This window comes from Mixophyes fleayi, chromosome 1 (genome assembly GCF_038048845.1).
Source record: "Mixophyes fleayi isolate aMixFle1 chromosome 1, aMixFle1.hap1, whole genome shotgun sequence".
NCBI lineage: Eukaryota > Metazoa > Chordata > Amphibia > Anura > Limnodynastidae > Mixophyes > Mixophyes fleayi.
Genome location: NC_134402.1, coordinates 458,307,260 through 458,321,098, shown reverse-complemented (window position 1 = coordinate 458,321,098; position 13,839 = coordinate 458,307,260). Strand labels below are relative to the sequence as shown.

Below are 13,839 nucleotides of genomic sequence, written 5' to 3'. Positions count from 1 at the left end.
TGACTGTATGTTTACTGTATGTGGTCAGTGACTGTATGTTTACTGCATGTGGTCAGTGACTGTATGTTTACTGTATGTGGTCAGTGACTGTATGTTTACTGCATGTGGTCAGTGACTGTATGTTTACTGCATGTGGTCAGTGACTGTATGTTTACTGTATGTGGTCAGTGACTGTATGTTCCCTGTATGTGGTCAGTGACTGTATGTGGTCAGTGACTGTATGTTCCCTGTATGTGGTCAGTGACTGTATGTTCCCTGTATGTGGTCAGTGACTGTATGTTTACTGCATGTGGTCAGTGACTGTATGTTCCCTGTATGTGGTCAGTGACTCTATGTTCCCTGTATGTGGTCACACATGACTCTAGCACTCACCTATCACACAGGGTATAGATTTGTTGAATCGCCCCCAAACAGCGCTCACACCTATATACACTTATCGTCTGTCACAACCTATTAAGCAAGGGCAATGGGATCACAGCAATCAAAGGGTTAACACATCAAAACTCTGTTACACCGATGTAGCCGCTGGCACACCAGGATTGTTGGTCGAATGGATTCACCCACCAGCATTCAAAGGTCAATTAATATTCTTCATAAAAGGCTAATGGATTTGTTTGAGTATTAAGGACAAAATTTTAGATTTAATATAAAAAGATACAGAGCATTTGGATATAATAAAAAAAAAAAACATAAATATAAGAACATAAATAAAAGAACATAATAAATGAAATAAATGCAATACAGATTTATAATCAGATGGGATGAAATTACAGAGAATAAAAGTTATGTATCATAATCTGTATGCCTGGGACAAGGAAGAGTTAAATAGACAGTCCTTCAATTTGATTGAGCCGATAGCTGACACTTTGCCCTCTGCCACACATGGTTTTTAAGCAGATTTACCTGGCAGAGCATCCAGAGGACGGTGTGTCTGTTAATACGGTGGAGGAAATGTCCCCTGGGAGTTATTATAGTTTGTCCAAAAATAGTGCAAAAGTTTTGACCTTCTAAACGTTTCTTGGACATATCTCACAGACATAACTCCCCGTTCAGTAAACCAGATTTAGGACTGGATCTGAGAACTTTAATAAATTGCAAATCTGCAGTGATGGATTCAAGGAATCAATCTATTTATGGGCCCAAGAGGATCCCTGGATCCCCCGTGAGTGTGAATTAAAACTCAAAATATTCCTGATACCATCAGTGCTGTAGCTGCAGGGGGATCATATACAGGTAACACTGCTTATGTCACCATAAAGTATGAAGATCTAATATAATAGCACTGTGTGTTTTTGTATAAATAACGTTGTCACTGTTTTTTATTTTTGCTTCATCATAATGCATTTTCTCAAGGTGAAAATAATAACATTCTACATATTAGTACCTTCAATTCATATTAGGCCACGGTAATCACATTCTGATACATAGAAGTGCCCCCAGCTCATTTGATGCCCCAGTAATGCCCCCAATTCACATTATACCATACATAAGTGCCCAAACTGCACCTCACCTGTCCACCACCTGCTCACCTGTCCGATTGGCGCAGGATGCTGACCGCAAATGAGTCCGACTACTGAGGTGTCCGTCAATTGCGACTTCTTTTCCTCTTAATTTAAAGCGACAATGTTTGGTTAAGAGGAAAAGAAGACGCAATGACGTTAAAATCTTTTGACGGACACCTCAGTAGTCGGACTCATTTGCGGTCAGCATCCTGCGTCAATCGGACATCTGCAACTTCGGTATACAGGTAAGTCTGCTTTTCTTTACATCGTTTTTTTTATAGATTCGTCTTTCATTTGGAGGACTTCTCTGTGTCGTTATGGTGGTAATCCTAAAAATGATTACCACCTTTATAAACAATGATACAAGTAAACCAGTCCGACATAGAAGGAGCTGAAGGGGTTTCCACAGAACTGGTATCAGAGATGTCGCTGCATTGTTAGGTATTTAAGGAGTTATTTTATATATGAAGAGAGAGGTATTATGGATAAGGACAAAGCCAGAAACCAGTCATATATTTCTAAAAACAATTTATTACTGTAATCATTCTCTATTCTCTGAAGCAGCACATTAGAAAAGCAGAAAATGATCCTGAGCAAAGTAGCAGTCTCTTAAGATAATACACATATCTATAATGCTTCAATAGATAAAATAAAGTAATTTTTAGGATCTTTATAAATACCTTATAAATAGAATATGGTATAAAATTCTAAGAACCTTTTTTTGCTTCCTTCACATTGTAAAATACACACACACACACACACACACACACACACACACACACACACACACACTGTTTCCCTCATTTCCTTTTTATTTTAGCTTCAGTGTGGGAAACAGACCTGTATACAGTCCCCCTGTTGTTATCAGCTGACTGACTCAGCTCTTCCAGACGTAGCTCAAAATGCAAATGTTGGTCTGCAATGTTTGGCCACTGTCTGCAGGAACCAAACACCAATCTAAGGGAACCTCTCACTCCCTGTGTGCTGCACACCACTGATTGTTGTGGGAGAATTGGGAGTGGACCCCACAAAAATTCACAACAGGATAGGGATGAACAAAAGGAAGGACAAGATATAAACTAGGTAAACACCCTCTCCCCAACCTAAACAAGGCTTCACCCTTCCCCCATTTCACCCATCAATAAACATGTCAGCACAATGGCATTGCTTATGTGTCCAACAGCAGACAGAATGACAGCTTCTTACCTCTAGGGTGGCAATAACCGGCTTACGGATGGGTTTACTTTGTACCTCACTGGTCGTCATTTGGAAACCGCTTCCCATCACCATTCCGAACATAACTAGGAATAGAAAGACATAGCGAGAACGTGGGATCTAAAACTTATACTGAACTCACTAGAAAACTGGGACTCCTCCGTATCTGAATTAAAAAGACACTTCTGATTTGAAGGTCTCAAGAAACACAAATCAGAACGATTTCCCCAAAAAGTAAAATTAATATGGTTTAACTCACTAAACAATGATTTTAATGGCACCAATGTAATCTCCCCTTTTGTAACAAAATGACATTCACAAACATTTAGGGGGGAATTCAATTGGCCGCGTTACTGTACAAAGTAACGCGGCCTGCGCACTATTACCATTATTACGGTAGTTTCAACGCCGGCTTTTTGCTCGCAGCTCCAGAAAGCCAGGTTAACTTTACCGTAATAGAGTTATTGCAGCACTACTTCAGGGGGGAATTGAATTCCCCTCTTAAAATCATTTTTAAGGTCTCTATAGTGAAAACAATTCGTTTATTTTGTGAATAAGGTGTTAATTAGATCAGTCTTTAACTATATGCAGTTAAAATTCTAAAGTTAGGCTACTTTTTTGGGTTGCTAAATTTAAAATAAAAGATTCTGTTGAAGAATACTACAGCATTGGTGAATTTGGTGAATATGGCAGGTTTTGCAAATTTGCTAAGCACTAACAGGATACCTGGTCTGTTGACGCAATTTTAAAATTAATGCATTAAATTTTTTTACAAAGATTATTCTCTGGGGGATATAAATATACTATTACCGTTATTTTATGACTAAACAACAATATATATTATATATTTTAAACAGTGGAATTGGAAGGTGCTAGCCGAAAGCATGCTCCAGTAACATAGCTTTATTTATGTGATTGCTGCCATGATATCTATTTAATTTGTACTTGTCTGTAATTGCACCTTAATTGTATTTGGGGTGATTATCCGGAGGGTTGGTCAGGTCTAAAGATCTTCAGGACTCACCTTCCAAGGCCGATGATGATGTCAGAGGCAGTGAAACAGCTCTGCTTTCCTCATACATATCTAGAAGAGCTTTATCTTCTAGAGCAAAGTAGACAGGAAAGATGATTTCATTCCTAAGTATCTCCATTTCTCTGTCCAAGAAACACTGCACAGAAATGCAATAAGAAAAAGACTGGAATAAAGTCAAATAGAAGACCAAACTTACCCAGAGAAAGTCATCTGAAAGTGATAACATGCATTTGTGCTATTACAAGTTACTGGAGTCACTTCTGATACTAGAAGTGGGATGTTTTCCTGAAATCACCTGTGGAAAACTCAGAAACACATCGTTGCTGCCACTTCACAGATAGCTTGTGACGATATTCTCTTTGTTAGTAACATGAAACCAATTAGTGCAGTCCAGTTTAGTTACAGATGTTGCTGAAGGAAGTAATTTCTTCACAACATATGTGTCAAATGCCTACAATACTGCTTTTCTGAGTCTTCAACAGGCAATTTCAGGCAGAAGTCCCAACATGCTGATAGTTTAAATTAGTGAGGTTGAAAAGCACCTTCTGTTCTCAAGGGACTAAAACAGCATCCGCCGGTAAGGGGTATGGAGGATTCTGACCTTATGAGGCAGTGGCACTGGGGGAGTCATGGGACTGAGTAAATGGGAATTTATATCAACTTTCACAGCAAATATGCACGTACTGACCCCAGACACCAAGGACCACCCCTCCCCGAGGCCCTATCGCTGCACATATTTCAGGGCTCCCACTTGATAAGATTGTTGGGGCGCCCAGCAGAAGTAAGCAGTAGGCATCATTTACAAAAGTGCAGCTTAAATGCTGTTTCGTGACATCACATGACTACTGCGCATGTGCACCCATTGTTACAGTTACGGGCACCAGTTTGCAGACCAAGATGGCAGTGACTACTTTCAAACTGACGCATTTCAAACCTTCCATTTGATTGTAGTAAATTGGTTAGCTAGGACATAGAAATGTGCTTTACTGTAAAACAAATATTCAAACACACAAAAATGAAACGTAAGAAAGACGTCCCGATGTCCCCTCACTTTCATGAATAATTTCATATATAATGAAGCTATAACGAGCTCTGTTCTAGGGGAACAATAGAACAGATGACATAAAGGGAGGGGTCGTCCTAAAGTGTAAGTAAGTTGGGCTTTGAAGCGATTTCTACCGTTTCACAGTTTAACCCTGTAAAAGTAAGCACATACTCCCTACGCACAGAGCTGAGGACTGGGACACCGGGTGTCCTGAGATGTATTAGGCAGACAAATAAGTAGAGTGGCTCCTTATTATCTGCGGTTTATAAATTACCCTTACTGTATATACAGATAGTTATGGTAATTACAGTATATAGCTGCACCAGATAATGACCTTGGGGAAGCAGTGTCTTCCTGACCCAGTTCTAACTGGACATTGTTAGTCCCTCTTAGCACCAGTTACCTGCGCCGGTCCTTGCAGTACCGCAGAGACATTTGGGGGGACCAGTATGAGCACAGCAGCTGCAGACTGGGAGAGAATTCGGGTCCATCTCTCCATAGAGAAGTCTGTAAGTCTCATGATGACACAACGACGGGTCAGAATCTCAGCCTCCAGCGTTCTGCTCTCTGCATTCACCTGAACCGCTCTGCACCCTGGGGGGAGGACGGCACCAGAAAGTTCAGAGATCAGATACCTACACCCCACCACAATCAGCAACATGCAGAATAATCCACGTTCTACCCTCGCTATATAAACATGACAAATTGTATTTCTAGATTTTTTGCTGCTTTGAGATCTGCACTGTACAGAGAAAGAGCCTCCCAGCATCAGCCGCCCTTAGGCAGGAGCCTAGTGTAGAATCTGCCTCCACAATATGGCTGTGACATGTACGTATGGATGTTGGGTCAGGTTTGATCATACTTGCCAACTCTCCCGGAATGTCCAGGAGACTCCCGCATTTTGCGAGAGTCTCCCGGACTCCCGGGCGAGTGTGGCAATTTCCTGAATTCTGCCCACTTCACTAGGAAGTGCCCACTTCCTAGTGAAGTGGGCAGAATTAGGTCCCAAACACAGCGATTCCCGGTGAATCGCGGCGACTGAGTAAGTAGTCTCCTGGACAAAACCATGTTACAATGCAACGGGTGCAAATTAGTTTTCTGTTTTGCACATAAGACTCCATTTTTCACATCTTTTTTTTAGGAATTAACATTTTATTGGGTAAAATAATTGAAAAAAAAAGTATCTGTCCAATAAATAAATAAATAACACTTTGCTCCACATAACATAATGTCACTAATAAAAGAGACCTTCCATTGTGTACTGTATACAATATAATATACCCCTAACTTTATTCTGTAACGTGCAATAGACATAGGGACTCCCTCATATGTGTCTGAGGTCTGGTCTGTGCACACGGCCTCACTAAAGTATATAGGGAAAATATACATTTAAATAAGTCTAATAAGTTGAACTCACATATGCAGAATGTTTCTATATCTTAGGTGATGCTGACTGTAAAGCCTATGTTACTGCGTGTTAACACATATACTCACTAAGCTCATGTTAGAGCATGCAAATATATGATGACCACTAGGGGCACTGTCTATCTTGGTGATATTACTGGGAGATCCCTGCGTGGTCCACAGCGATCCCTAGAGCCTCCGCTGTCTGTGTGCTGAGGAAAGGATGGAAGCTGTGTTTCCCCACCTGCTCGTATAAGTTCTTAAATAACAATGAAGAACATTAACCCTGTGGCTTTATGGTGACGTAGGTCTGTCTGTAGTGACTGAGAACAGGACCGCCCCCATCGTCATTGACAGCTAAAGAGTTAATTATCTGCTTTTCCACCATGAAGACACAGGACAAATGAATAACAATTTGTATGATAATTACATATTAAGATAAGTCTTCAATGTCCGAAACTCAGCCTGAATGAGCCCAGACTTGATCTACCTCAGCTGGGAGGTACAAGGGCAGGTAGGGCAGGTACCAGGGCCAGATGCCACCTGCACAGGGTAACACACACTCACCATGTGGGCGTCCCTCCAGGCTGTACTGCTGCATCCGATACACTGTAAACTCCAGGGGGGTAACGCCAGCTGGGAGGAGCATTAATAGAAGTAGCAGCTCCATCATCCTGGGCACACCTGAGCTCTGCTGGGGCTTGTAGTGCCACATCGCTGGTCTTCATCACAGAGTGTCAGCTCATTACTGAGCATTGTCTCACTGTCCTACTGACACCATCTGTCTAATCTGTCTGGATCTAAGGAGATAATCTGTGTAACCCGTAATACTCAGAGACAGCACAATCATTACTGAGCTCTGTTCTTATACAATACGTCCTCTGCGCGATATTAATGGTCCATGAACAGGTTTTATCAACATCCTGGAAATCTCCCAATATAAAGTGTTGTTCAGAGCATTATAAGGACTGACATAGAGACCTGCTTAATAATACAACTATTCATATACTCAGGACCGGATTTACCACTAGGCAACCTAGGCATCTGCCTAGGGCCCAGCAGTCCCAGGGGGGCCCTGCGGTCCCAGCCCCCCGGAAATCTGTCACTGTTTGTCAGCCGCTGTGTCCATTGCCCAAACTTGGCCGGCTGTAAATATGACTCAATCAGCGCTGCGCCGAGAGACCAGGACATGGGAGCTGCGGAGCTGCGTTACAAGAGAAGTGCAGTGTACAGCGGTGTAGTCTGTGGCTTTATCATTAACTTTTATTTATAGGGAGCAGTAACATGGGGAATAGCACAAAACCACAACACGCTACATAATAAAGAACGGGAGACTTTGACAAGCTGAAAGCAGATGTGACAAGCTTGTAGGCACGAACATAAGTACTGCGGTTTATGCTCTGTACATTGTGCTAAGGAGGTGAGGGACAGGATAAGGGTAGACAGCTATTGGGAAACTATAATTCTCAGCATCCCCTGCAATCCCTAGGACTTGTAGTTGTAAAACAGTGGGGGAGCCACAGATTGCCTACCTCTTACAAACTATGGAATAGCTTAGTTCCTACACTCACAAAATAATTTAACGAATAGGCACAGTGAGCCTAAAATTCAGTTTCTATTTAGAACCCCTCTTTTAAATCAGCACAAATAGTAACAGAAAATAATAGTGCTCAATCTTTACCTTTTTCCTGGCATATCAAATATCAGTTTTCTACAGCTCTTGGATCCGGAGTGTCAGTGCGCTATTGTTTTAGCAATGCAGAAGAGATGGTTCGCCATAGAATGAACATCCTATGTTGTAATTTGTTTCTTGCCCCATACTCTTATACAGGGCCGCCGAGAGGGGGGGGGAGCGGGTACTGATTACCCGGGCCCGGGCATGCCAGGGGGCCCGGCCCGGGGCCTCACTGTTCAGGTTTTTTTTTTGCTTTTTTTGTTTTTTTAATCTTACTTTTTTTCCTTTTTTTTTTTTTTTTTTTTGCGTGTGGGGGCGGTGGCGGTATAGGGGGGGGTGGTGTGCCGCGGTTCGGGGCTCCGCCCCTTCGTTGGTGGGGGGGGGGAGCAGCGTTGTAAAAAAGTAAAAAAATAAAATAAAAAGATACTTACAAAATAGCGGCGCCGGCGGCCCCTCCTCCTTCCTCTCTGCTTTGTTTACACTGACTGCCGGGCGTGACGTCATCAAGTCACCCCCGGCAGTCAGTGAGGAGCAGGGCAGACAGGACCAAGACAGAAGACAGAAGACAGAAGACAGAAGACAGAAGACAGAAGACAAAAGAGAAGAGAAGAAAACAGCTAATACTAATGTAAGTAAAAAAAAAAAAAAAAAAAAAAAGGCACAGTGTGAGGAACAACGGTGGGGGGAGAGAGAGGCACAATATTCAGAAAAAGAGGGGTACAGAGAGGCACAGTATTGAGAAAAAGAGGGGTACAGAGAGGCACAGTATTGAGAAAAAGAGGGGTACAGAGAGGCACAGTATTGAGAAAAAGAGGGGTACAGAGAGGCACAGCATTGAGAAAAAGAGGGGTACAGAGAGGCACAGCATTGATAAAAAGAGGGGTACAGAGAGGCACAGTATTGAGAAAAAGAGGGGTACAGAGAGGCACAGTATTGAGAAAAAGAGGGGTACAGAGAGGCACAGTATTGAGAAAAAGAGGGGTACAGAGAGGCACAGTATTGAGAAAAAGAGGGGTACAGAGAGGCACAGTATTGAGAAAAAGAGGGGTACAGAGAGGCACAGTATTGAGAAAAAGAGGGGTACAGAGAGGCACAGCATTGAGAAAAAGAGGGGTACAGAGAGGCACAGCATTGATAAAAAGAGGGGTACAGAGAGGCACAGTATTGAGAAAAAGAGGGGTACAGAGAGGCACAGTATTGAGAAAAAGAGGGGTACAGAGAGGCACAGTATTGAGAAAAAGAGGGGTACAGAGAGGCACACCATGAGGAAAAAGGGGGAGAGAGAGGCACAGTATGAAGGAAAAAAGGGGGGCAGCAGAAAGGCACAGAGTGATGGAGAGGGGGAACAAGATGGCACAGTGATGGAGAGCGGGGGGGGGGGGCAGGATGGCACAGTGATGAAGTGGGGAGGCAGGATGGAACAGTGATGGAGTGGGGGGGGTAGGAGGGCACAGTGATGGAGAACGGGGGCAGCATGGCACAGTGATGAAAGAGTTTAAGATGGGGTGGTTTGGGGGCTATTGAATGTGGGGGACAATGAGGTCTCTTTATTAAATGTGCCTATGAATTATTTAATGTCAGTGATGGTTGCGGTAAATAGGTATATTTCTGAAATGTAAATACTATTAATTTATTGCTGGGGCTGTTTGTAGGGAGGGAAATAGTATTCTCATTTAATAAATAAACCTATTATTTTAATATTGGGGCTGGAGGAAGGCCTAATTGTTAATCGTGGGTGCTATTGATTTAACGCTGGTGCTGGCTGTAATTTTCTAAAAGTACCCATTTTTTTTCCAACATTCCAGGTTCCTGCCAAGCCGCAGATAAGGAAACCTGCAGCCACAGTTGGTGAAAGTGAGAAGAACAGGTAGGAGAGAGCAGGAGCGTGTGAGAAATGTTGTGATTCTAGTGGGACAATCCCAATTTTTGGTGACACAGCAATGCAAGTTTTTTTTCTGTAAGAGGGTTTCCTGGGCACGCCAAGTGATTCATAGCCATGCCCCCAATTGTACGACCACACCCACATGTGTGTATGGTCGTACAATTGTGGTTGTGGGCGTACAAATTTTTAGTGGCGCAAAAAAATTTTGGGGTGTTTTTTTTTTTTTTTTAGCCGCACCAAAATATGTTGGTGCCGAAAATGTAGTGGCAGCACAACATTTTTTTCATTCTCAGCTTTAAGGGGGGCCCCATGAAGTTGTTGTACCGGGGCCCTGAATTCCTCTTGGCAGCCCTGCTCTTATAGGGTTATGTCACCAAGCCAGTTGGGAAAGCTGTTGGATATTTAAGTGTAAATTGCTGGAACTGTTTGGCTAAACGTTGGAGCAGTTTTTAGTTTATTATTTAATGGTTAGATTATTTATTATTTCTTTATGTCTGTTAACACCACAAATATTTTCAAGCTCTCTCTTTCTATGCTATAGTGTTCTTAGAACTTGAATAATAATGTTTCAACTTTCTCAATCAGTATTATGCGACTTTATTTATATGTAAAATCAGAAATGCTTAGACTATCATGTTATGTGTGTACTTTCTGTCCACCTTTAGAATGAGCCCGTTCAGAAGTACATACATGGTGCCATTTCCCGTGACAGGGCTTCTCCGGTGCTTCAGCCCACTCTCGGGAGTTTGCAGTGGATCCAGAAAGACCTACGAGACCGGAAAGACGCTGAGCGCCAAAAAAAAGCCGTTACTGTTTAATATCAAGTCTCCGTCAAATTGTGATGATGAGCTGGACAGTGGATCTGGTAATAGCCAAGCTGCCAGCCTTGTAAAGGACCAGCTGCCCATACAGGAGAAAGTGGAGGCCTGCACAAGAAAAGATGGCAACTTTCAAGCCTTTGACATGGTGCATGAGGAAGCTGAAAGGGAAGAAGCCAATTTAAATGTATATATCTGTCTAGCTACAATGTCGCTGAATGCTAAATTTCATGATTAGCCCCTTAATGACAGGAGGAATACATTTGTGACCAAACCACATTTTAATTTTGCTACCTGTTGGCTAAACATTAAATATCTTGACTGCATGATCTGTCCTTGTAAACTTTAATTTGTTATTCTCTGGAGAGATTGGGCTTTGCTTTATTAGGATAGTGAAAAAAATATATATTTTAATGATAAAGGCAAATTGGCAAAGAATACACTTATCTGTTATTCTTCCCATAGGCACCTTTACACAATTAGTACAAATCTGTGTAAGTAATTCAGGTACATAGTGGTATAGGGCCAAGAAATAAAGGTAGATTTTTATTAGATTCTTTATTTTTTATATGCTTTATTTCTTCAATTAGAAAGTGAAGAAAAATAAGCATCGTAGGTAGAACATCTGCAATCCAATGTAAAACATACAAATCATTGCATAGTCATGTACATAATCATGTATATGTATTTAAGACACTGAAATATTTGTGTTTGGGTTAACAATTTCTTAGCTTTAAATGCGTTATATTAGACAAAGAGCAAACTTAATATTGTTTGCACTTTGTCTGATATAAGGCATTTAAAGCTAAGAAAGACTTTTGTACACCATTATTTGCACTCTGGTTTAGTTAAGGAGTTAAAAAGATAATATTTTTTTGTATAACATTGTTTACACTATCTTTTCTAGTACGTGTTAAAAGTAAATATATGCTATGCTAAAAAAATATATTGTTATGGACTGTTTTAGGGATGGGGGCCCCAAACTAGTATCTTGCCTAGGGCCCCATGAGGTCTAAATCCGGCTCTGATATACTGCCATATGTGTGACTAGAGCTGAATATTAGACCTCGTGTTATAATAACACTGGAGAATAAAGCACATTGCAGAATAATTCACTGATGATCATTTGGTACAAACCTGTTATCAGTGGGATCATTGTCCTGAGATAGGTCTGGAACAGATATTTGGAAAGTTATGGGCTCTGAGTACTGATGTACATAGAGCTGCAGTACTCCTCTTGGGGCACAGGGTGGCGCTATGTGTAATATATATATAAATATATATATATATGTGTGTGTATGTAATATATATGATGTACAACGTCACATAAAGGCTTCAGGTCTGGAGCTGCTGTGTCCTGTCACATCTATACCATGAATGCAGCCACAATATCCTCCGTCTGTGACCTTCTGGAACATGTGCACATTATATTTATCTCTCCTGTATCTCTGTTGTCCTGTAAAATGTCTTATCCAATTACACTGGAGACAATCCTCTTTTATACAACGTCCCGTCCCCCCCACTCCCTCATTGACGTGATTCCATCCAGGATATTCTCTGAACATTGTTTCCTTAAGAACAAATAAACAGGTAAATACACGTTTACACTTTATATCTGAGATCTTTATGGACACTACAATTATTAGCCGTATATTATTTCTCTAAATCTGCTCAGTGTGCGGCCTGATCCGTCCATTTGCTGATAGTTGACATCTTGAAAGGAGTTTGAGTAAAGCTGGGTACACACTACAGGAATTACTGCAGATGCAATGTCTGTAACGATTTCACCAACGACTGGAAGTCCCGATGAGCAGCCGATCCATGTGTACACACCTACATGATTTACCTTCTGATCTGAGATCTTCATCTCTCATAACCGTCTGCTGAGAAGATTGTGACTCTGTACACTGAGATATAGATAGAGATATCTGCCTACACTGCTGGTCAGAAGTGCATAGACAATTCCACATTTGGTCGGCATCGTTGATCGTGATTTTTAGAAAGTATAAAAAACTCGAATCAAATGATACGACGTGCTTTGGTACAATAAAATATGATCGTCGGAGCGAACACACTAATGCAATATCTTACCAAGCGTGTGATCGGCACGATAACTGGTTGAAAAACCTGTAGTGTGTACCCAGTGTAACAGGCTTGCAGCCCCCTAGGTAACAGATATGCTCTGTACAGATGCCGGTGCGCATCTGGCGGTATTTGTGGCTGAGGGATGTTTTTTTCACCTATACCTGCAGTCTATACAATCCACACAACAGGGGCCATCTACACAGGGTAATACCTGTGCTAGACACACAGAGCAGCGGCCACATGGCCTTATCTCCTGAAACACCTGTCATATGCCCGGGCAATTATAATAATGTAACAGATTCCCACCATCTATCAAGATAGGGATCCATGACTCCCATTCCTTTTCGGTCTAACCCATTCGGCTCATTGAAGAAAAGGGTCTGGTAGATATATGGCGTCTTAGGAAGTGGAGTGACACCAATATTGTTGAGTTGCGGGTGTCTATCATGCATTATCCAGAATAGGTTTTATGTTTATATCCTATAGATTAGCTCCCCTTGCTTCAGATATAGGGTACCTGCCGAGGGGTATGTCTGATCATTCTCCCCTAATGGTAAGGATTGATGTTGCTGATAGAGGTATTACGTTTTGGAAGTTACATTATTGGCTGAAATTAAGAAATGTAATAGATGGAAAGATTCTGCCCTGGAACAAATGTGCAGGGAGTTGGAATGTCGGTATATCACTTCCCATTTTACAGAAGACAGACTTACATGATGATGATGATGATGATGATGATGATGATACATGCTCAACAGAATTGGTCGGACCGTTTATATGATGTACAAACGTCATCTCCTATGTTCTAGGCACCTCCTATATGCTGAGTCAGACATGGGGGGAAGTTATTTGTCATGTCTGACTGGAGATGAGCAAGTTACAAGAACCAGTCCTGCTATTTTGGGTGAATACAATGTTAAACATTTTGCTAGTAAAAATATTGCACAGATTTTCTTGCTCTATTATAAAACACTTTATGAATCCAAAGTCTCCTTCACTCACTCCCACCGTAAAGCATATTTACATTCAATTCACCTACCTCTAGTCTCCCCAGTGAGTCAATGGATCAAAATTGTAGCCCACATTTTTGCCACCTGTCTTAATGCTGATTTTGGGCAGTTGGTGCACCCAGACCAGACAGGGGTTTATGCCAGGAAAATCCCCAACAATTAATCTACAC

The 13,839-nt window shown here is 41.7% G+C and overlaps 1 protein-coding gene across 1 annotated transcript in view; it reads right to left on the bottom strand.

Moving 5' to 3' along the window:
- LOC142102382 (BOS complex subunit NCLN-like) overlaps positions 1-6,972 on the bottom strand; it is a 43,425-nt gene extending 36,453 nt beyond the window's left edge. Inside the window, exons 1-4 of the mRNA XM_075187235.1 lie at positions 6,767-6,972; positions 5,199-5,389; positions 3,742-3,886; positions 2,709-2,803 (exon numbers count right to left, since the gene is read on the bottom strand). Coding sequence (XP_075043336.1) covers positions 2,709-2,803; positions 3,742-3,886; positions 5,199-5,389; positions 6,767-6,914 — 579 coding nt within the window. The 5' untranslated portion in view covers positions 6,915-6,972. The remainder of the gene's footprint in view (positions 1-2,708; positions 2,804-3,741; positions 3,887-5,198; positions 5,390-6,766) is intronic.
- Between the last annotated feature and the right edge of the window lie 6,867 nt (positions 6,973-13,839).